Here is a 25,813-nt window from a genome sequence, read left to right on the forward strand (position 1 = left end):
TCTTTCTAACTTACATAATCTTATATAATGAGCAACTCAATGACATTCAATAAATTGGGTGATAAAGCAAGACAAGTGACAGAATTGGACAGTTCAGTTCTCAATTTCAACTTTGACATACAGATACTCAAACTGTGAATGTGTGTGTACATTAAAGTCCATTTCGCATCTTATGGAATAATATAAAACTCCCCATCTGTCAAAGAGACCTGCTTGCCTCATGGGCTTTTAAAACCTGGAGGCCAAAAACTTTTTTTAAAGACCAAGAGAACATGCTCTCCCCATATTGCAATTGTATTTATTCTACCACTCTTCTTTCTTTTCCTTTCCCTTTAAAAGAGAACAAGGGATAGACAGCATAGGAGGAGTCTACTTAAAGGAAAATCTGATGTAATTTGTGACACATCCTCTCTGAACTTACTCCTTCAAGCTAATCCCAGAGGCTAATTCATGATCTAGTTAGGGCAAAAGTGCAGCTTTGTGCACACAAATGTGAATGTAATCTTAATAAGCTTAAAAAGAAGTTTTACAGCTTATATTCCACATAATTTGCCATCTAAAACCATTATGAAACCAATGTGAGATCACAGTTCCTGGTTAAAGTTCCTTTTCTGTCTGTCTGCCTCTGTATACGCAACTGGAATTTATTTGAACACAATGACTGAACTTGTGTTAGTCCTGCCAAAAGGTTCTGGTGCCAAGTGGTTCAGGCTCCAACTCTCTAATCTATGACAAGTGTCTGGTCAACCAATGGGAAAACCACTCGACCTTCCAAAATCAAGATCTTTTATTTGAGCTTTTAGAAAACCCAAAAAAGTATGTTTTAATTTTTATTTCACAGCATCATCACAATTTAAACTGACAAAATGCAAATGCCAAAACAGCAAACTGACACAAAGGGAACGTTCAAATGAATGTGCATTCTCTGCTTTTTCCGTAACTGATGTGTAACTAGTACTGCATAATGGATAGCAAAAAGGGGAACAACAATATACAGTATAAAGGCAGAACATGATGCACAAGTTAAAGAAATATTTTACCCAAAAACCAAAATTCTGTCAACATTTAGAATACTCACCATCATGTCGTTCAAAACCCGTATTACTTTTTTTCTTATGCAGAACACTTTACTGAATATTACAGCCCTAACATGAAAGCTTAAATAGGAACCAAAAAGTAGTCAATGTAGCTTCTGCATCATATTCCAAGTTAATTCAAATCATTAATCAAGTGCTTAAATCAAATTTGGCAGCTATGTTGATAACGTCAAATCTAACTGGTTCTTGCGCACAAGACGTGCTGAGAACCAATGAGGTTTGATGTAATCGACGTAGCCGCCATATTTGATTTTAGCGATTTATTAATGATTTGATTAGATTTGAGAGTGAATATAGCCTTAAATTTAATTCTGTTCTCAGCACAAAGTGTTGTATCATTTCAGAAGACTTGGAATACAGTGCATAAATTGTATCAATTACTTTACTAAGGTCTTATACAGTTTTTTTTTTTTTTTTTTTTACCTTTTCAAGCTTGACAGACCAGTAACTCTTTACTTATAGTAGATGTCAAATAAACCCTGAGAAGACATTTAAAAAATTCACCTTTTCTGTTCCACGAAAGACAGAAAGTCATACTGGTTTGGAGATACCTTAGGGTGAGTAAATAATGACAGAATTTTATATCCTCATAACGTTATCACTCAAATGGGATCCTATTATGAGGGTTTGCACGTAATACATCTGAAAAATAAACTCCAAAACAAAAATCAAGACCACTTGATGACTGGTAATGGAAAGTTATTTGCCATTTTGGACATAATATAATGGCCCATATTTTCACAGCCAGTAAGTGACATCAGTTCAAAGGCTGGTCAAGCAATCTGGCATGGGGTCATTTCTACCAATTATTAGCTGGGACAAACAGACAGCCAGCAAAATCAAATTGTGATCTTGTACAATAGCTAGTCAGAGCATAATGGTTTTCACAAATTAAATGCAGTGCCGGAGGACATGTGCTTCCTAGAAATCCCTGTCGCCATTTATTCTAATCAGAAGATGTGGAGCATGAGAGTTGATCAGTGGGAGATTTATAGCCAAATTGATCCTGTGTCTCTCTAGGGCATGTCTGCATGTCATCACAGGGGTGAGGGGACAGATCAACATTAATTATTAAAGGTGCATTGCATACAGCTAAGTACATAACCAGGTGAAAAAACATACCATTTATATACCATAAAAATAAAATGTAAAGGGGTACTGTATACTATACTGTACATTTTAGAACTCAACTTGCTCCTCCATAGAAAAAGAGCATTTACTTAAACCAAGCTGCAAAAACCGCTCGTTTGGAATTTGTGGATTTTGTGACATCACAAGGACCAATACATCAGCAAAAGACGCACAGCAAGACATTAACGCCCACTTTTACAACATAGCACCCTCGCCCTCGCTCACTGGCACTCAGTCATACAGGTGAAGAGGAGAGAGATGGGCTCATCTGTCATGAGATATTCATACACCAACGGCGACTCACACAGGACACCTTCATAAATGTTTTTCCACATAAACATGCACTATACGAACTGCTTTGACCATTATCATCCATCTCGCGCCGCTTTTAAAAGGCCCAATGTCAAGTTAAACTTTTGGAGACACCCATTCTGTGTCTTGCTGTTTTGAGTACAAACGCGTCCAAGATGCATTTTGGCTCCCATCTGCCCTATTTTTAATTGCTGGTCTAGGTAAACATGCACTAGATGGACATCTTTGATCGTTCTGATGCATTTTCGGCGATGTGCACCGCATTTTGGTTTTGGTGTAAAAAAAATAAATAAAAAAAACTTTACTAACATTATCAGTGGACCTAAGGGAAGATAATAACATTATTTAAAAAAAAGAAAAGAAAAAGAGTACATCATGACCCCTTTAACTATTTTGATATTTCCTTCTACATCTACACTTCCTTACTTTGGATTTAAGAATAAAATTTGACAAACAATTTATTTGTCATCTAAACCAGTGTTTCTCAACTGGTGGGTCAGGACTAAAAAAATGGGTCGCAGGTCTGTTCAGATTGGGTCGTAGACAGCAGGGAAAGAACAATGCAAGGGTTCTTCCTCCATTTAAATTTTACCGTGGCTCAAGTGGAATTTCAGTCTGCAGAGGCATCATGATGTTCATAAGAAAGACCTCCAAAACTTATGGACAATTTATGGACAAATATTTCCTCCAGTGTAATATATGTTCTGTTTAATGTTTTATATTAGTTAATAAACTGGATAATAAATAACAGGCTCATATATATTAATTGGTTTATCAATTTTTAAAACAGGGGACAAAATCTTCTGTATCTTTTGTTGTTGGTATCAACAAAAAAAATAATGCCCTTTTATTTGAAAACCATGAATAAAACTATGCAAGATAAAAGAAAATGCAACACAGGCTACATTAAATACAGGTACGTGTTGGGTCGCCATTTGGGATTATATATTATATATACAGTTGTGCTCAAAAGTTTGCACACCCTGGCAGAAACTGTTACATTTTGGCATTGATTTTGAAAATACGAATGATCATGCAAAAATCTTTTATTTAAGTATAGTGGTCATATGAAGCCATTAATTATTACATAGTTGTTTGGCTCCTTTTTAAATCATAATGGTAACAGAAATCACCCAAATGGCTCTGATCAAAAGTTTACATATCCTTGAATGTTTGGCCTTGTTACAAACACACAATGTGACACACACAGGATTAAATGGCAATTAAAGGGTAATTTCCCCACACCTGTGGCTTTTTAAATTGCAGTTAGTGTCTGTGTATAAATAGTCAATGAGTTTGTTAGCTCTCACGTGGATGCACTGAGCAGGCTAGATACTGAGCCATGGGGAGCAGAAAAGAACTGTCAAAAGACCTGTGTAACAAGGTAATGGAACTTTATAAAGATGGAAAAGGATATAAAAAGATATCCAAAGCCTTGAAAATGCCAGTCAGTACTGTTCAAATCACTTATTAAGAAGTGGAAAATTCGGGGATCTCTTGATACCAAGCCAAGGTCAGGTAGACAAAGAAAGATTTCAGCCACAACTGCCAGAAGAATTGTTTGGGATACGAAGAAAAACCCACAGGTAACCTCAGGAGAAATATAGGCTGCTCTGGAAAAAGACGGTGTGGTTGTTTCAAGGAGCACAATACGATGATACTTGAACAAAAATGAGCTGCATGGTCGTGTTGCCAGAAAGAAGCCTTTACTGTGCCAATGCCACAAAAAAGCCTGGTTACAATATGCCCGACAACACCTTGACATGCCTCACAGCTTTTGGCACACTGTAATTTGGAGTGACGAAACCAAAATAAAGCTTTATTGTCACAACCATAAGCGCTATGTTTGGAGAGGGGTCAACAAGGCCTATAGTGAAAAGAATACTATCCCCACTGTGAAGCATGGTGGTGGCTCACTGATGTTTTGGGGGTGTGTGAGCTCTAAAGGCGTGGGGAATCTTGTGAAAATGTATGGCAAGATGTATGCAGCATTTTATCAGAAAATACTGGCAGACAATTTGCATTCTTCTGAACGAAAGCTGCACATGGGACGCTCTTGGACTTTCCAGCACGACAATGACCCTAAGCACAAGGCCAAGTTGACCCTCCAGTGGTTACAGCAGAAAAGGTGAAGGTTCTGGAGTGGCCATCACAGTCTCCTGACCATAATATCACCGAGCCACTCTGGGGAGATCAAAAGACTCTGCATGACCTGGAGGCATTTTGCCAAGACGAATGGGCAGCTATACCACCTTGAAGAATTTGGGGCCTCATAGACAACTATTACAAAAGACTGCACGCTGTCATTGATGCTAAAGAGGGCATTTTTTTCTTTGTTGCCATGTTTTGTTTTATGATTGTGCCATTCTGTTATAACCTACAGTTGAATATGAATCCCATAAGAAATAAAAGAAATGTGTTTTGCCTGCTCACTCATGTTTTCCTTAAAAATAGTACATATATTACCAATTCTCCAAGGGTATGCAAACTTTTGAGCACAACTGTATTGAGCAGTTACAAAAATACTCAAACAAGCCTGTCTGGCACCAACAATCATCCATGCGATTATCTAACCAGTCAATCGTGTGGCAGCAGTGCAGTGCATAAAATCACGCAGATATGGGTCAGGAGCTTCAGTTAATGTTCACAGCAACCATCAGAATGCGGAAAAAATTTGATCTCAGTGATTTTGGACCATGGCATGATTGTATAAAATCATAGTATAAAATCGTCTGGTCCGTCTGATCAAGTCACAGTAAATTGTAATAATGGTTATAGGAGGAATGTGTCACAACACACAGTGCATCACACCCTGCTGTGTATGGGGCTATGTAGCCACAGAGTGCCCATGATGACCCCTGTCTACTGTCGAAAGCACCTACAATGGGCACATAAGCATCGGAACTGGACCTTGGAGCAGTGGAAGAAGGTTGCCTGGTCCGATGAGTCTCGTTTCTTTTACATCATGTGGACGGCTGTGTACGTGTGCGCTGTTTACCTGGGGAACTGATGGCACCAGGATGCACTGTGGGAACACGACAAGCCGGTGGAGGGAGTGTGATACTTTGGGCAATGTCATGCTGGGAAACCCTGGGTCCGGACATTCATGTGGACATCAATTTGGCACGTGCCACCTACCTAAACATAATGCGCCCTTCCACACTGCACACATTATTTGGAAATGGTTTTGGAGTTCAAGGTGTTGCCCTGGCCTCCAAATTCCCCAGATCTCAATCCGACTGAGCATCTGTGGGATGTGCTGGACCAACAAGTCTGATCCATGGTGGCTCCACCTCGCAACTTACAAGACCTGAAGGATCTGCTGCTAATGTCTTGGTGCCAGACACCTTCAGTGGTCTTGTAGAGTCCATGCCTCGGCGGGTCGGTGTGGTTTTGGCGGCACGCAGAGGACCAACAGCATATTAGGCAGGTGGTCAATGTTTTGGCTCATCAGTGTATATATATTTACTGTATAATATACAATGAAAAATAATATCCACAAGACAAATAATATAATAATATATGAAACAATCAAGTCACCAATAAATTTACGATGCAGAGAATACAATAGATTAATTGGTAACACTACAATAAGTTTCCATTTTTTAACATTAGTAAATGCATTAGGTAACATGAACAATTAACAATACATTTGTTATATCATTTATAAATCTTTGTTAATGTTAGTTAATAAAAAATTTTTTTTACTGTTAGTTCATGTTAGTTCATAGTGCATTAACTAATGTTAACTAATACAACCTTTGATTTTAAATTTGTATTCGTATATGTTGAAAGTAACATTAACTAAGATTAATAAATGCTTAATAAGTATTGTTCATTGTTAACTAATGTTAACAAATGGAACCTTAAAGTGTTACCAATTAATGTAGGATATATTGTACATAACATTATCTTGTACTTTCTTTTCAAAGCATTACCTTTAAAAGGGATAGATCACCAAAATGTTTTAGTTTTGTCATAATTTACTCACCCTAATGTCACTATAGTATCAGCTGCCATTGTATTGAAAAGATGAATCAGGATATTATTATTTATTTATTTTTCTATTGTGTTTTGCATAAGGTTTGGAAGTAAATTATGACAGAATTTTCCTTTTTTTCTGTGAACTTCAGAAAAAGATCTGCAACTACAACATTAACTTTTGCATAGCACTACTGTTATTCAGCCCAGAGAAATTATTTAAAATGGATAATCTACAAGTCAAAACAAACATAGCCAACATCACGTGACGAAAACGTAAAAGAAAATGCAAGTATGTGCAGAATGCAGCTGCCTTCTAAAGACTGCTTTCAAGTTTTCGTTTTTCCCCACATCTGAACTTGTCTGCAAAAAGGGCAGAGTTGCTACAGGCATGTGCAAGCTTTGGAATACTAGATACCATCAGCAGAAGCAACAAACTCCTTCCAGAGCACCTGCACTGTAACCAGACAAACGTCACAAATAACCCATATCTCAGTGAGGTATCTCTCATCTTCCCCTGTGGCAGGAATGATGGTGCCTTGCTTCTCAAAAACCTGAACAGCTGGCAACCTGTTCCTGTGCTGGATCTGAAACTGAATGTGATTTCTGCATTACATTTAGACCAATTTTTAGGTTAATCAACAATGAATATATTTATTCACTTCAATATTAGATAAAGCGCACTTTAAATCCCAGGATAAAGCTTTCAGACAGACACAGAGTCATTGCTCCAAAGCAGACATCCATAACAGCAACACCCTGTTAAGATTGATATGTAGGTCAATCCTGACAGAAGTGCACATGAGAGCTTTTGATGATGACAAGGCACCTCACATCTACTGTGTTTTAATCAGGATCTTTGGCTGCTGAGGTGTAAGGGTTGCAAGACATGCTTGAGACAGAGAGGGAGAGAATGATACAGAGAGAGTTGGAGAGAAAAAAGAATGGTGTATTAGAAAGGTGTACAAGCAATTCAAGCTCAGATCAGGTAATGGATGCTTGTATTAGCTACAGAATAAAACACTAGTATTTTACAACAAATTGGCATACATTTTTGCACATCTAGTTGAATCAAGAGTGTAATGAATTGCTGCTCAAGTTCCAAATTAGAGGTAGTTCTCTTAGGGCTCTCTTGGAGCAGACATAAGTTTGTTTGGCATCAGAGTTTGGTTCACTCGTGGCCCTAATTTAACATTTCAGGGGCACAGTCAAAAATGTAGGGGGCAAAGATTACGTTTGTCTTTTTAAAGACTGTAACAATGTGTGACAATACAGAATGATCTCATGGTGAATTCTCAAATGTTAAAGTTCTGCTACTGAAATCGTTCTGTTAGTACTGACATTTGAACCACTGCACCAGAAGCTGAACGTACGAGCATGTGTGAGCTCCAATTTCCGGGTGAAATGTCCACAGAGTGAAGCCAAAAGCAAGTTTATTTTTAAATAATGTAACAGGAATGTATATTTTATTAACTCTACACCCTAACCCAAACCCTAAACCTAACTGTCTGTGGAGTAAAAATGTTTACTTAAAATGCGACCTCAGAATCGCGCTCATTATTGTTTATGTGAATATAACTACTTCCTGGTTTCCATGGGACTAGGACACGTGTCTTTGAGGCTGCTCACATTATGCTTTATAAGTAGCACCACAGGAAAAGGAAAATACATTTGAAATTATGCATAAATGTCTGATAGAAGAAGCTGCTTGCCTGTAATTTGGCAGAATGAGATAGACGTAATGGTACCGGAAAAATCTGGTAGCATCATTTCCTGTGAGATCATGTTGTACAATACAACACAGGCTTTGAAAAACTGAATTAAAAATGACTACAAAATTCAGAGACAGACAACAGAACTGCCATGTGATTTGCACTAGAGTGTTTTCATTCTAGTAGTATTATATAAGCAGTGTTGGAAGGGTTACTTTTGAAATGTATTCCACTACAGATTACAGAATACATGCTGTAAAATGTAATTTGTAACGTATTCCGTTAAATTACTCAAGGTCAGCAACGTATTCTAAATACTTTGGATTACTTCTTTAGCACTGGTAGATTTTTTCACTTGTTTTGACTATAAAAACTCTGCCAGTACAGTAAGACAAAATACACATGTTAAAAATACATTCTCTGAAAAACCTAAATATCTTATGTAGTGTTGTTTCTAAAACAAGATAAATCAAACTGATCTTGTTTTAAGGATTTTTAGATATTTTTACAGGAAAACAATACAAAAAATATTATCAAGAATAAGATTTTTGCCCTAATATCAAAGGTCTTACTAGAAAAAAGAAATTATGATCTAACGTGAATTTTATTGATAAAAAAATATGATCATGCCTGGTAACGTGTGCATGTAAAATGGCTAGAAATAGCATTTTAGCTTAGCGTAAAGCTGGCAATTTACACAAGGTTTATTTCTATTTCTTCTGCTCCAAACTTACTTCAAACTTACTTCTCTGTCTGCTCGTATGAGTACTTCATAAGAAAGTGTTTCACTGCTGTTCAAATGCACTTTGGATTGCATCATTTATATGTATAAATGTTTTCCATATGAAAGGACTAAATATTAAATGAAACAAATGACAATAAAATACTTTTTGAATGTAACTGTATTCTAATTTCCAATTATTTAAATTGTAACTGTAGTGGAATACAGTTACTTATATTTTGCATTTTAAATATGTATTCCTGTTACATCTATTCCGTTACTCCCCAACCCTGTACATAAGTTCATGAGTTTTGATTGGGTGTCAGAAGGTCATTGCACTGGTGCACCCAATAATCTTTCATATTTGCACACAGTAATTTAACAGTAGTTACCATAGTAGTAAAACCAAAGGCACAAAAACGAGACAGTAAAAGGTGATGGTGGCATCTTTTCTTCCTGAGTAGCTACAGAGAAAACCACCTTAGTGTTAATTTCATCAACAAAATCACTGACGAAGAGTTTTTTGATTTTATCAAAGATAGCAAATGCGAGACAAAAACATGCATTATGATGATAATTAAACGATTTTATTAAAGCATACTGTTGATGAAAATATGATACTGAAAGATATTAACAGTGCAAGATATAAACAGAAGAAACATCTAGAGCAACATCTGTTTATAAAATAACATATTAGATATAGATTCCTCTAATCCAATAATCCAATATGTTGGGGATTTCTCCGTTTGAGCTGCACAAGTTGAATGTGCTGACCACCGGCAAAATGAACCTGGTTAATAATAAACGGGTTAATTACCTCACTCAAACGCATTCTATTTATACATGAGATCAATTACTATATCCACAACATATATGTAATATTACAACTTACATCTGTACAAACAATGAAGCAAATGAACAGTTATGTACTAGTCATAATATGCATAACTTGAGTTGTGAATATGCTGTTTCCATAATAAACACGCTACATGCAATGCAATAGCCTAAACACGGAAATCTAATAACTAAAATGAAGCATGAAGAATTCAGAATACAGAAGTAGCTAATACTTCAGTGTATTCATTATTTGCTATAATTTCAGGAGCTCAAGCTTTCACAACAAGGACAGCTGTACAGTATTTTGTACACAGTAAAATCAGCAGTGTTGATTTTGCAGCACATTGATTTTCATACAGCACATTTTCTTGACTCTTGATGACGATGACGTTTTATGTCTTGTTGCCATTGTGAAGGTGTGTGCTTAATTAGTTCTCTCTTTTTTAATTAGATGCAAAATAAAGTTGCATTAACTTATTGACTAAAGAAATATAAATAGTGGCAAACACGTTTAGAAATAACTAACAACACACACCTTCCTCAGGTTTAGGCATGCTCATTAAAGTTTAGTTCAGTGATGAACAGAAGTGTGTGAAAGTTTCTCACTCAAGACTCTGGTTTCCTGAATGAAGGTATTTTTTATATGTAAACTAAATCTGTTGTTGAAGTGTGCTGAAATTCTAGGTGGAATTTAATTCTAGACACGGTGAATTTAATCGCATTTTGATTTGTTCTCAGCTTTTTGGAAATTTGGCATTCCCGAATCCCACCTCAAATCAGGCGGAGGCTCGACGAGTCTGACTGGCCCTGAAGTTAACGCATTTGAGGAGATCCTACAAGCTAACAAGCAGCCAAATTTAAGTGTTTTCCAGCTCATATCAGAGAATTCATCAAATGGTAATTTTATATTAATCTAAAATCATATATTTTACGTTGTCATCTTGTGTCCATGCATTACAAACACGACGAAGGTTGTAAAAATGTACGCGTAAACTTTTTATTTTTGTGAGACATTTAATGAATTAGACATAACGCCATCTCTTTGCTCGGGCTGAGGCGGGATGTTGATTTAAACGCATGCAAATGGAATGTATTACGTGTTGTATATGTGGGGGGGGGGGGAAAGATTTTGATGTGTTCATGATTCATCTATAAAGTTTACTGCTCATCAAGCAATCTTTTTCCCCACACAAATCCATTCAATAATCATGCAAGCAAACGCCGTTAACATACGCAGAAATCTAAAATTATGCTGCCTTTGCTCGCAGCATGACACACGTCATTTCAGTGACACAGCCGCGCTCACTTATAAACACAAAGCAGTCTCACCATCGCATTGGAGTCTTTCTATATGAAGATTAATTTCATGCAAACATTGTGAAAGTATAACACGATTTCAAACAATGATCATCCGTCAGTCTTCCAACATCATTCCAACTGTCATGTCAGTGCTCACTGATTGACAGTCCTAATAAAAATTGTGGTGCACTACTAAATTTCAGCAAAATAATATCAAGTGAGAATTTTAATCCTTTTTCAATAGAATCAACCCAGGTTTCTTCAGAGTCTGCAAATGAAGAAAGATCAAAAGAGATTGCAAACTATGAATCTGGTGACAAAGTTCTTCTGAGTAATGGAAGTCCTTAAATAAAGCAACAGAGACCTGAAGATGAAGCCAAAATTGTGAGTCTGTACATTATATATTATCCTATTTTAACCCCAGAGTTTCTAGGCACAATCATGATTTCAAGCTTGTTTTTTGTTTTGTTTTTTTCTCCACTTTTCTCCCCAGTTTGGAATGCCCAATTCCCAATGCGCTCCAAGTTCTCGTGGTGGCGTAGTGACTTGCCTCAATCCGGGTGGCAGAGGATGAATCTCAGTTGCCTCCGCGTCTGAGACAGTCAATCCGCGCATCTTATCACGTGGCTCGTTGAGCGCGTTACCACGGAGACATAGCGCGTGTGGAGGCTGCACGCTATTCTCCATGGCATCCATGCACAACTCACCACGTGTCCCACCGAGAGTGAGAACCACATTATAGCGGCCACGAGGAGGTTACCCCATGTGACTCTACCCTCCGTAGCAACCGGGACAATTTGGTTGCTTAGGACAGTGTTTCCCAACCTTTTTTCTGCCACGGCACACTTTTTACAATTAAACAAATCCCATGGCACACCTATATCCCATTGTCCCACATAACCATCGTTGATAGTTTTCCTTTTCAAGAATTTCCTTGTTTTCTGTCATTTTAGTAGCGTTTACTTGTAATGTTTGAAATTTGGCTATGCAAAAAACGCTAGTCACGTAGGTACAGTAATGAGATCACAGGTGGCAAAAGTGCTAATTGGGTAATGAATAAAACAACAAATTTGCATCTTTTCTTATTTTTAGATTTGTTCTTGCAAATTAATTCTTGCAATGCCACAGCAAATAATTTTTTATATTTATTTACATGGCTCCAGACTAACATTTAAGAGTGGTAGAACCGGTGTTAAATTCTACAAATGGTCGCACCAGCACTTGAGTTGGTTGCACCGGTCCAACTGAAAGAAAAAAATTATTTCACAGTTTCTTTCTTTTTATCAGGATCTTGATGCTTAAAATAAAGTCATCTGAAGACAAACAAAGCCTTTTTCTACAATCAGAGGACATTAGAAAAGATTTTACACAGAAAGTTCCATTGTATCCATAGTTTTAACTGTGGCATTTGCAATAAGATCATAGTAACCAAAAGTAAAACCATGATTAGCAGTAACCATAAAACAAATTATGGCATTTTTCTTAAGAAAAACACATCCAGAAATTAAATTGTATTCTCTCACTACTATATTGACATAAGTTCATGGTTAATATATTTTTAATATCTGTGATGTGTGGATTGAAACCTTACAATTTCTGTCTGTTCGTTGTGCAGATTTCTCCTTTATTCCTTTTCAATGCTGTTTAGAATGTTGGGGCCATTTAATACAATTTTAAACTGGTTTAATCATCGACACATTATGGGCTTTCATAGAGGTTTTTAACAAATAATCAATGCCGAATTCGTGACCCAGCCTGAGCTTCTCGCTGAGCGTTCGAGACCGGTCCACGTGTAAATGCACGTCTCTGCGCTGATCTGTCCATTGAGCAGTGCTGACTGATCCGGGAAAAGCTGTTTCCTTTCGCGTTTGGAACATTTGCCGTTTGATAATTCTCATACGGAACAAAAAACGACAGAGCACAATCAGAGAGTCAGCCAACTTTGTAGTCACACCAATGCAACCTCTTTAATCGAACCGTTAGGAGAAATGGTTGAAAAATTAGTCTCAGTCCAGAGCCCTGATTTATTTTGTGGAATCTGATAATTTTCCATGGCACACCTGACAATCTAGTGTACCGCGGCACAGTGGTTGGGAAACACTGGCTTAGGAGACCTGGCTGGAGTCACTCAGCTCGCCCTGGATTCGAACTCACGACTCCAGGGTTGGTAGTCAGCGTTTACTCGCTGAGATACCCCGGCCCCCATTTCAAGCTTGATTACACTTCCTAGTGCTTGACGCATGCACAGAGAGCTAAATGGTGCTATAGGAAGTGTAACTGAGCTTGAAATCATGATCATGCCAAAAGACTGCAATGGCAAGATGTACAGTGAAAAAGGAGTTATATTTTGGTCTGTTTTCTTTTTTCTTTTTCACACAAAACCGATTAGATTGATTCTGAAGACTTAAATTAAACCACTGGAGTCGTATAGATTACTTTTATGCTGCGATTATGTGCTTTTTGAACCTTCAAAGTTCTGGCCACCATTTACTTGCATTGTATGGACCCACAGAGCTGAAATATTCTTCTAAAAATATTCATTTGTGTCCTGCTGAAGAATGAAAGTCATACACATCTAGGATGGCATGAGGGTGAGTAAATGATGAGAGAATTTTCATTTTTGGGTGAACTATGGCTTTAAAGGTAGTTCATGACTTCACAGACTGGTGAAATTACTAAGCAAAGTGTTAATGATCATAACTTTACAACAGATTTTCCTTGTTTAGGCGTGAAGCTAATAATTATTTTTCATATTCGAAGGTTTTCCCCATTTCATTTTGACAGCACATCTCCACCCAGACACTTAAGAGAAAAGTATGCCCAAGGAATTATTGCCCTGTTTCCATATCTTTGTGGTCCCTATATGAAGAATGGATATGTAAGTGAAAATGACTTGTTTGTTAATTCTGTTATTATGAGGTATTTAGTGGCCTTTGTATTAACGAAAGCATTGTTGCTTTTTTAAAGGAACATTATTATGACCCGCAAAGTGGACATGGTTACATGTCTTGGAAAATAAAGAACATTCAGAGGAACAGTGCACCATCAGAGAACCGCCGATGTTCAACCCCGTCTTTCAGTGGTGGCTCAACTACGGAGAGAGAGCACCCTTGAAGCCTCTGTCTGGCCCTCCCCATCACAGAAAGGAAAGACCAAGAACATTTAATTTAGGCTTCCGATTTGTTTTTGTTTTTATCCCCTTTTCTCCCAATTTGGAATGCCCAATTTCCACTACTTAGTAGGTCCTCGTGGTGGCGTGGTTACTCACCTCAATCCGGGTGGTGGAGGACAAGTCTCAGTTGCCTCCGCATCTGAGACCGTCAATCCACGCATATTATCACATGGCTCGTTGTGCATGACACCGCAGAGACTCTGCATGTGGAGGCTCATGCTACTCTCCGCAAGACATGCACAACTTACCATGTGCCCCATTGAGAGCGAGAACCACTAATCACAGCCACGAGTAGGTTACCCCATGTGACTCTACCCTCCTTAGCAATCATGCCAATTTGTTTGCTTAGGAGACCTGGCTGGAGTCACTCAGCACACCCTGGATTCGAACTCACGACTCCAAGCGTGGTAGTCAGCGTCAATACTCACTGAAATACCCAGGCCCCCTAGGCTTCCGATTTTTAAAACTATTGGCAGATTAATTGCCTTTCTTTCAACACATTATCGTATCAGCAAAATCCAATATTGGTCAACCTCTAGTTTGTATTTATTTATATAATGGTACATAAACCAATTTTTATGTGATATACTGTATTTGTGGAAAACATGCCTTGAGTATTTTAAACGTGCATATATCCTACTCTGTTTTACTGATAAGCAATGTTAAGGCCATGTTGAATATGTGCCCCTGCCTGTTTAAGTAAGAGTCTGTGATACATTATTTATTTTGAGATTGTGTGGGTTTGTTTTAGTATGGGAATACGGTATTAATTTTATTTGTTCGGGTCTTGAAAAAGGTCTTAAATGTGATTTTAAAAACTCTGCAGCAAACCTGTGACAGAAGAACAGTGCACGAAGGCAGTTTCTTCAATTAAATATTCATCAGAGCAGGACACAGTAAAGTTTAAGATGAGGGAAACCATCGCAAGATGATTCAGGACCCAAGAAGATGCACTGATGTGCTGACTGAATTTCCACGTTTCTTGAATATTAAAGGCATGGTAAGATGGCATATTAATAGGGCTATATGATAAGCAGAATAATATCTGCTTCAAAGTTTGACTAGTCTACAAAAGTTGACCTTAATCATTGGTTAGAATTTGTTTAAATGGTCTCACATTTACAATTGTTTGTCTGCTGTGATGGTTTTCACAGACTGAACTGGAATTTTAATTATTTTTTAATTTTTTTGGGGGTGAGAAGACATCAGATATCTTCTTGGAAAGGTGGCCAAATTTAAGCAGAAAGTCATTCAACAAAGCAGAGGCCTTCACTTCTCTCAAGACCTTCAGGACCTGATTGACTTTGCAGAATCAGTTGTGAATGAAGATGAAAGAGATGATGCAGGTTAGACTTATGGAGTTTGATACAACATTTTGTGGTCATGTCCATGTATTTTTTGCCAAAGTTATTGTATTTGTCATGTAGGATGGGGTAGTGATCTTACTTCACTTCTTCTCTTACTCAATTTGATTTCACCTTCACCACAAATTCGCAAGAAACCTGGGAGGATGTCCGCATCTCAAGCTGAGAAACATTGTGTCATCTACAAAAAGGCAAGTTTTGACTTTTCTGTCACTACCTGGCTCTATATGTGATGATTGTATTGTGGATATCAAATGTAGAAGGGCAATTGGGGCTAGCTTTGAGTGTTGTTGTTGTTCTATGTTTAGGCAGGGACTAACATACAAGAACACCTGGGTTCCATTGAAGAGAGCACACTGCCACACCTGCACACCACTGGGACAAAGAAGAAATGCATCCATGGATACTTCATAATTCTTGAACAAAAAAACCCGTACCATGCAAGTCAGTAAGTGGTCTTGTGTCTTTGATGAACTGTTCACAGCCCATGTTGTGTTTGGTGCATCACACAGCAAAGTGCTGCACATGTACACCTTCATACAAAGAACTGTTTTTAAGATTGACACTGGCCAAGAGTTGCTAAGCTCAGAGCTAGATTCATGCATTAGAGTTAATTGTCAGTTAAGATTTTGTTTTGTTTGTTTTTGCTGCCTGGAGAACACAAATGTGCTTGTTGGAATTTAAAGGAATAGTTAACCCCAAAAACTGAAAATTCTCTCATCATTTACTTACCCTCATGCCATCCCAGATGTGTATAACTGTCTTTCTAAAATAGATGCCATTTTAGTCAGAGTAAATTAAAAATTTATAAATTTTAAAGAAAATTTTCATCAAAAGATTAAAACTATGACTAACAAAATAAAAATAAATAACACTTCTAGTACCAAAGTTCCTTTTAGGCAAGTCAGTTCACTTGATGACCATCTTGGTAATGCCCCAAGCTATTTTTTTTATTTATCTAGTCAACAGGCAAGTAAACAATTCCTTTACTTGAATCGGGGAAGACTGAAATCTCTAAAATTGTCAAGATTACATTTCAATAACATATGCACATCAGCAAAAACAAATCTGACAACAATGGTATAATAAATGTTGCTACATTAGCTCACATCAAACCGTACCTCTATCAAAAAGTTGATTGGCTCTTTTAATTGAAAGTCAGAACTTTCATTCCTACAGACAGCACATTGAGGTTTGTGTTTTCTTCCATTCACTTGGTCGTGGCCAGTCTCTTCTCTATGCTATCTCTGAAGGAACTCACATTGATGGCCAAATGTACTGTGGTTCGAAGCCAAATAATGCGAAAAGGGGGCTGGCAGAAGGGTCTGGAATTGAACTTATGTCTGGCTCAAGCAATCGACTCAAGTGTGAAAGCAGCCATAACACTGATAGATGTGAGAGTTCATGGGATTAAAATCTTCACCGAATCACTACTAACTACGTTCTGTTCTGTCATCAGACATGAAACTAATTTGATTCTCTGCAGCTCATCTCCTGACATTGTGTTCATCTCAAATGAGAATGTATTACATCCAAACATGTACCCACACAGAGAAAAAAAAAAAAAAAAAAAAAACATTTATTAGGAAAAACACAGGCAGCCAATTAGCTTCTTCAATGCTGCTGGCCCTCTCCAACCTCTATTCAATATGGCAACACCACCACTGCAATCAATGTCCAAACATTACTCTAGCTCTCTTCCTGCCTGGATCAATTAGAAGCATATGGCATGTCACATGTTTCCTTGCTGTTCTTTCATCTGTTTCTTTAACAATTTTTTTTGGTAGGGATGAATCAATGGACTGGTTTACACATCAAAAGAAGCGTAAGAACCCTCTTCCTTATTGTAAGATTTAAGAAAGATAATGGGAAAAGCCTCTATTTTATTGGAATAAAAAATTGTTTTGACAATAAATACATGATTTTTTGTTTTCGTTAACATGCAATTCATTTGTGTAGTATTTTGCTTACTTCATTGCCTTCAACTGAATTGCCTGGTTCACATGTTATTTAACCTCACTGGTGAACCAAGAAACAGAGGGTTTTGACTGTAGTTGTGGCAGGTACATTGCTAGTCCAATGTTTTAATTGACACACATTTTTGCATTCAAAACCATTGCCTTTAAAGCAATACAAGGTTTTCTACAATTATCTGCAAATAATGAAACTGTCTGCTCAAAGTTATGGCACAGCTAGCTGAATGATTACAATTTCCGTTACATTACATAAAAATGGACTATTGGGTCACTTGCTCATTGTCCAACTTGGGCTGGAGTGAATCTAATTAGCCTTTATGCCAGGGTCATTTAATGCCATATGGACTCGTTGAAGCATCAGAAATCGCTACACGCTGGGAAACATGCAACAGGATGCTTATCTTGACAAATGTTTATCACCTCCCACTGTCTACTTTCTTGTTTCAGGCTGCTATCTGTTTGGCTTCATGTCCGATTTTGTGCTGCTGGCTTTATGCTAGACTGACTTTTTATTGGATCTTCGGTTCCCTCTTTGCATTCCTATAGGCAGGTGCTTTTCTGTCCCACTGCCCATTAGCTAAGTGTGGTTTGTTATGTTGCCAGACCCCTAATGATAGCTGCAGCTGGCCGGGGAGAGAATTGAGAGAACCGAGAGAATTGAGTGGAGAAGAAAATGGTGAGTCGCAAGGTCCTGCACTCCCTCTGTCTGTCTCTTTCTCTCACTCAGTCTCTTTGAAAGGGGTGAGCTACTGTAAGAGAGAGAGATTTTTAGTGCTCACCACCTTGTTTAGACTGATGAGCAACTGGTAAGCCATCTGAGAGGCAGAAAGACAGATAAACACAGAGGACAGACAAATACACTGAGGGTCATGATGAAATAATATCCTGAAACAGTCAAACAGGAAGCAAAGAGCTGCTGTGTTTTTTTGTTTTTTTCTTCTTCTTCTTCTTTTTTTGCACTAGACTCACTCAGCCTAACAGTGACTTAGTAGTTTTTCACAAGGCAAATTCTCTGCACCATCTAATGGTCTGTTTTGTTGTGGATCTAAGAAGTTATTGGTAATTTGACCAATATCTAAGTACAGCGATTTCCTTCAACATTTTGGCTAATATCTATAAAGATATATTCCGGGTTCAATTGAATTTAAGCTCAACTGACAGCATTTATGGCATAATGTTGACTACCACAAAAAAACAACAAAAAAAATTGACTTCTCTTTTCTTTAAAGAAAGCAAAAATTGAGGTTACAGTGATGCACTTACAATGGAAGTAAATGGGGACAATTTTTGGAGGGTTTAAAAGGCAGAAATGTAAAGCTTATAATTTTATAAAAGCACTTTCATTAATTGTTCTGTTTAAATGTATGTATTATTTGAAATGTAAAGCAGTTTAAATCATAATATGTATGTTCATTTTAGGGTTTATAATGTTACATCATCATGGCAACGAATTTATAAAATTGGATATAACGTTACACAGAAAAGGTTAGCAAGTGATTTTACCAAGCTAAAATTATGTTAACCCACATTTTGTTAACATCTTGTGGTTATACTTTTAAAACGGTGCATGTTTTAGTGTTTATGGTCTGGCCACATTCACTTCCGTTGTAAGTGCCTCACTGTAACCTAGATTTTTGCTTGTTTTAAAGAAAAGGAGAAAATTCTAAATTAACCAGCACATCAGCTTCAACCTAAAAACAAAAACAAAAAAAAACAGTCCAACCTAAAGATTCCCAGATAAGAAAGCAATCTTCTTGTGTTAAAGTTAAGCAATTTTAAAGCAATTTTCTTACATCCATGCTATACCTCGATTAAATAGAACACAATGCCCATAGCAAAAGTACATCCTCAGCTTAATCAGGGTTATTTAACACTGAACACATCAAAAGAAAGTATAACATAAACAAACGAGACAAGCTTTTCCCCATGCAATTTCAAGAGCAATATCAACTAGCCTACCGTGTCCATATGGATCAAATTCATGTCCGCAGTGATGAACTGGTCAAACCACTCCAGAATGATCATGCTACAGCATAGTGTAATAACAAATGCATATATCCTCAGAGTGTAGAGAGAGCATCTTATATAGTGATTAGTGTAACAGAGGAAGTTTGTGTTACTGATGTAGGCCAAAGTACTCTGGGCTTTGCTCTTTGATACAATATCTCAAGCACCGTATGAGAATCATTATTCTGGCAGGAAAAAGAGTGAATGCAATTGAAAAGGCAATACAAGAATCAGAATCACTTAAATATAGCTTTGCTTTGGATTTACAGCAGCCACTTGCTCTTAAATAATAGAATGTCTCCTAGTTTGTCTTCTTAAGTTTCTGTCCTTCTTGGTAGTAGTTACTCCCCTCACTGTAAATTGATGTATGTCCTTGAGATCATATTTCAAATGAAATAATGAGCCCAGTGCCCCTGTCCCAGCCTCCGTCTGGATTAGGATAAATGACCTCCACTGGCATAATGACCAGTAGGGCAGACAGCTGTTTTTGCATCAATTCAACACACTAGTTTTACTAGAACAGCATGTAGGCTGAAACTGGTATAATGAGGGATGGACAACACTTAGGAAACTGCCCGGCTGAACTCATTAGCCATGAGGAATGAAGAACCTTTTAAAGTAGCCTTTAGTGAGCTGATAAAGATTTCTTGATTTCATCTGTTGACGTTTTCATCGACATATTCATCTTTGTTAGTCTTGCCACAATGACACTTAACATTCAGCTAAAAGTGTGCTGTACCTCAATAAACAAAGGTAATGGCGCTCTAAATATTGATTAATAATTGAGTTACAAAGAATCCTAGTCTCAAGGATTTCTGGCAGTTTCTGAGCATCCTGTAACCTGAACAAGCAAAGAAGAACTGGACTACAGACAGAAATATGGAAAGACGATTCCAGCCAGACCAAGAATGATTATAGCTCCTGCACTTCCCTCAAGCCATTCAATACAAACAGGAGATATGGCAAAAACTCAGTGATTCAGCAAAATTAAGAATAGCAAGTGCGGCTCCATGAACGAAAATTACTTAATGTGTCAGTCGAGAAAGAATATGAGTAATGTATAGAGCCATAGACAGCAGCCATCACTTAACTTGAGAAGTAGCTCGGTGCAATGTGAAGAGGCACTTCGGGGCTTCAAGAACATTTGTGGTATCTGGATCACACAAAGTTTGCTAAGCAATTGAGCAAAATGAGCTGACGACAATCAGGCCACCTTACACATGCTCTGAGAACACAAGAGCTGTCAAATACTGTCAAAGAGGAAGGCAGGCAATGGTATTACTGTTATTGCAAACAAAGCAAGCCAAACAAGTCACTTGTGTACCTTATCCCCCATGTCACTGACTTTACAGAACAAAACACAACGTTGCACCGGCTCTTTAGGGGAGGTTATGTAAGTAAAGCAGCACTATGTTTAGTGGACAGTTTTGAGTTTTGTTTACTGAATCAATGCTAGAGAATCAGCCACAGCACACGTAATTGGTCCTGGAAGGACACCTGGGTATCCACAAGGTCTCACAAATAAAAATGTTGCAAAGGTAGCCTAACAGGATCTTGCAGATAGACTCCTAAAGAAAGGCTGAACAGACAGGACGAGAAGCTTTGGTCTCTATATTATGTTAAATATAAAATAATAGAAATAGTCCCTTTTCAATCTGAGAAACATTATGATACTTCACCTAATTTTAGCATGGCTATATCATGTATAGCTGACTGATTTAAATAGGTCGTAAGTGTTTTTTATTATGAATGACATGCATAAAATGTCCTTATTAGCTGCCAGATATCACTGAATTAAAATAGGTGCCATCGGTCTCTGTAACAGCCCTAGGCTCGGTAAGCAGCGGGGTAAAAGATGTCTGCAGGCCATGGTCAGATCCTTTGTTTAGCCAGTCAGAAGACTTTCTGGCTGTCAATCATTGTGCATGTTCACATGAAATGCTCAGGGGGACCCATCGCTCTCCATCTGCTCACACAACAGTCTGTAGTGTGTCTGCGTGTGCAGGGTTTTGGAAAGAGGGGGTTTGGCTAATTTTAACGGCAGGTCTGGTGGAAGTTTCAGAATGGCAAAAATTGCTTACAGCACCTTTAAATATACTGCATCATTTCCTCTGTTGTGCACAACATGCACAATAGAGGAAATGGCATGACAGTCATGTGAAAATGTCAAATATTACAGGACATTTCAGATCACATATCTCCAAGGACACATCATACTAGATTTCCTTGAAAAATGGCCCACTTTGTTAAAACATTATAGGTTTTCACATATTTACAAAGATGACTGAATAAAGCAACAGAAAATGTTTCTATAAGACACTGTGAAAAAACAAAGAAATTAAAGGAAATATTCTGGATTCAACACAAGTTAAGCACAATCGACAGCATTTGTGGAATAACGCTGATTAACACAAAATGACCGTAAAAACTATTTAAGATATTTAAATAACTTTACAGCTTAAATAATACACAAGTTTTAACAGAAGAATTAATGCACTGCTTTTTTTTAATTATTATTATAAGCTTCACATTTCGGCTTTTAAACCCTCTAAATTTTGGCCACATTCACTTTCATTGTAAATGCCTCACTGTAACTTCGATTTTTGCATTTTTAAAAGAAAAGAAGGGGCGAGTCGAAATTAGGTATTCAACATTATGCCACAAATGCTGTTGATTGAGCTAAACGTGCATTAAACATAGCAAATTCTCTTCTGGGTTTTTGGACTACAAGTAGAACAGCTCTATTGCCCAAAAATATATTAAAAAGTCAAAGCATTTAGTAAATAATTTTACAAAATGATTTGATTATAATGAGACCAAGGTCTTCAAGGGGCAGGAGAACTACAGATTTGTATAGTTATCTTGGCCTTATCCAGTTCCTGAATATTGCAGTAGGCTGTTTGTTGAAGACAAGAGGGAAATGTTTCCATACCTCACAGCACTTAAAAGGTTATAGTTAATAAGCTCAATGAGCATATGTGCAAACCATTACAATGCTCATGATCACTTGCAACAACCTGAACCCAAAACGAGACACTTTAAATCTCCCAAAGACCCCTGTTTACATCTTTCTTACACACTCACCTCCATTAACAGCAGCAGGTGCAATCACGATGCCCTTCGCCTCTGTTTTGGGAGAATTCTGCCCATATCGCCCGTCATTCTTCGTGACCATCTGTTGAGGATTGCCTTTATGGTCCAAAACGGTGGCGTTCACCGTGGCGCTATAATAATCCTCTTTGTTGACCATATTTTTGTCGGCACCGACAGACAGCGTACACCTGGGCGAGACGAAGACGAGGATGAAGGCGAGGAGACAGCTGCTGCATGACGCCGGTGCGGCCAATCTTTTCAGCATCTTCGGGAATGTCTGTGCCGTTCAATGCAACCCGACTAAGCGATACGTTCAACTGTCACCGCTCTGTCTCGAGACGGCCCGTCATGTAAACATTCTGTCCTCCTCTCAGGCCACAGCAATGTCCATATGGAGAGCCATGCGTCGCTTACTCTGCTTGTGCACAGATTTAAACCTGAAAGAGGGAATGGTACATTTTCATAAGAATAAACCAGAGATTCGTTGTGCTTTTATGTAGCCTAATATTTGGGGTCTGGTGCAAATGTGAATGCCCCAATACAATTTTATGATTTAGGCACGACAAAAAGAAAGAAACAACTCGTGTTTACATATCTGTCGACATTATTGACTCTGCAATGGCAACAGATTCCATGTATTTCAATGGAGCTTAAGGCTTTTGCATGCAGCTTACTATTCGTTTGCTCAGTTAAAAGTCTACTGGTCTCCAAACAAGTACAATGCGTGGCTTTTAACTACTGTTATAGGGCAACAAATGTGTCGCTTCTGCTGTCAGAACCTCTTTGTTCGTGCAACTAGCAGCCCTGGCAATGTAACGAGCTGCCATGAAACACTCCAAAACACCTTTCCACCAGCAGTTCGATTTTTAATACAACATATTACCCCTTACCTGCTCAGTCGCTTCCACCTGTATTATTTCCTGTCAATATATCTCTTTGTTTTGGTATTTCGCTGTGCTGTGGCTCGTTTGGCCATGCACATAACGATGTGTTGCTTTTCTTGTTGCTTTTTTTTCCTCACTTAACACTGAGTCGTGCGCATGCGCGCAACAGCGCGTCTCTCACATTGAGATGAGATCAGTGGGAGGGACGGGGGCCACATCACCATCCTCTCTGGGCCTTGATCAGCATGTTCAGTTCTGGGTAGATTACTTCTGAATTGTAATCTGGTACTGATTACAAATTACGTGACTAAAATTGTCTCTTGGATTACATTTTATATTAATCTTATCTGATTGCTTTTGGATTACTTCTGACCTAATTCTTGTTTATTTGATGCCACATGCATTTGAGTAGGATAAGCTTGTACCATTTTGACATAATTTTGCTTAAATGCATTAAATAAAACTTACTTAATAGATCAAAATATGACAATTGATATTATTATTTGTGTGTGTATTTGTGTTTTACTTGCTATTTGTCTGTTTCTAAGTGAGATAAAAAAAAAAAAGGCACTTAAAATTCAGGCACTCCAGCAATTTTGGCATTACATGTGACATCCATGCAGGGCAACAGATCAGACCAGTTATATATCAGTCCCAAAAGTTGTAACAAAAGCAAAAGTACATTGATATAAATTTTTTTAAGATGAATACAAAAGCAATTTGCAAAACTAAAGCTAACTTTACCCTACTAATGCAATCGGTTTGGCATTTTTGTGTGAATTAATGCTCCATCATCACTATAATTATGGCTGGTGCTTAGTATCAGGTGTTTGTGTGCAGTTTCACACAAATCTCCCCCTTCATTTGAAAACACTCAAAGACTAACCGAATGTATATCAGATGTTGGCTGATTTAGAATAAAAAAAATTAAATATATAAGAAAAGAATTAAAATGATTAATAACTTACGAACAATGTACTGCCTTTGCCTTATTAATATGTAATCATGTAATCCATAAAAAGTAACTAATCTGATTATGAGTATTTAAAAATGCAATTTAATCTAATTACAAGTCCTTGATTTTTGTAATTTGATTACATAATCGATATTACATGTAATCTGTTACTACCCAGCAGTGAGACTGCTCTTAAGAAATAATTTTATATTATACATTATTATAAACAACGGTTCAACAAACAGGTAGATAACATTTGAATTGTTCTAGTTTAATCATTCTCATTCACTTCCATTGTTCCGGTGGTTAATGACTCTGTCATCGAGTCAACGATTCAATTAAACACTCATAAAATATGAAATTTTCTTTTGTCGCCACATACTGGAGTAAATATGCAATCTCCAGAACGTATCAGTGGCCATGTTTACATGCACTGAAAACGGTTTATTCCTGGGTTTTTGCAGAAAGCGGCATTTTGAAACGTCATGTAAACAAGAACGCCTATTTCCTTAAGCAATTTAAGGGATTAAGAGAAAAACATTTAACACATCTAGGCTTCTTCAGGAGAACGTGGCATATGTGGTCATGTACATGCTTAAGCGCCATACTTACAGGCTTTTGAACAGTGTGCATGTGTGTGAACAGACCGATTAACAAATGTCATAGCATGGAGCCCAACAACAAGTCAACAAAACATTTCTGGGAGTACAGTGGGAAAAGCACATACACTATAAACTATAACCATTTATACACACCAATGTAAAATACATCAGATACTATGTTTGTTATTAACACAAGTGTCGCAGGAAAATTACGTAGGGGAGTGATACAAATAGTAAAGCATCCCATTGCTGCTGAACTGCATATCAGCACTCTTGTTACACCCCTTGTCCAATTAAATTTGAGGACTGGAGCTTACTGTTGTGTAAAATGTAATATTTTTGTCTCATTGTCCCGGTGGTACCTGTTTTGAACAGTTTTGTCTTGTAAAGGGCTGTGTTTAGCCTGAATCTTAATGTGCTCTTGTTAGTCATGTTAGGGCCAAAAATATTAAATACCATCATATTATATTTTTTAATTAAAAACAATATTTGCATAACATTTATCATGAAAAAAAATGTTTTTAGGTGAACCAAAAATTTAAGTAGCAACACGTAATTTATCTTAATTGTTATTGTGGTACTTATACATAATGCAGAGTAACAGAGGACAGTCGTTTTGATCAGGATTCAAAGACAAAATGTCACTTTGCATAACTTAAAGGAAAAAAGC

General features: G+C 37.5%; 1 protein-coding gene across 2 annotated transcripts in view; it reads right to left on the minus strand.

Moving 5' to 3' along the window:
• LOC127412917 (E3 ubiquitin-protein ligase RNF130-like) overlaps nucleotides 1-23,756 on the minus strand; it is a 74,716-nt gene extending 50,960 nt beyond the window's left edge. For both annotated transcript variants that reach the window (XM_051649640.1, XM_051649639.1), the window contains exons 1-2: nucleotides 23,593-23,756; nucleotides 22,694-23,139 (exon numbers count right to left, since the gene is read on the minus strand). In XM_051649640.1, the coding sequence (XP_051505600.1) occupies nucleotides 22,694-22,967 (274 nt within the window). In that variant the 5' untranslated portion in view covers nucleotides 22,968-23,139; nucleotides 23,593-23,756. The remainder of the gene's footprint in view (nucleotides 1-22,693; nucleotides 23,140-23,592) is intronic.
• Nucleotides 23,757-25,813: the final 2,057 nt, after the last annotated feature.

The sequence above is a fragment of the Myxocyprinus asiaticus genome, chromosome 22, assembly GCF_019703515.2.
Source record: "Myxocyprinus asiaticus isolate MX2 ecotype Aquarium Trade chromosome 22, UBuf_Myxa_2, whole genome shotgun sequence".
Classification (NCBI taxonomy): Eukaryota; Metazoa; Chordata; class Actinopteri; order Cypriniformes; family Catostomidae; genus Myxocyprinus; species Myxocyprinus asiaticus.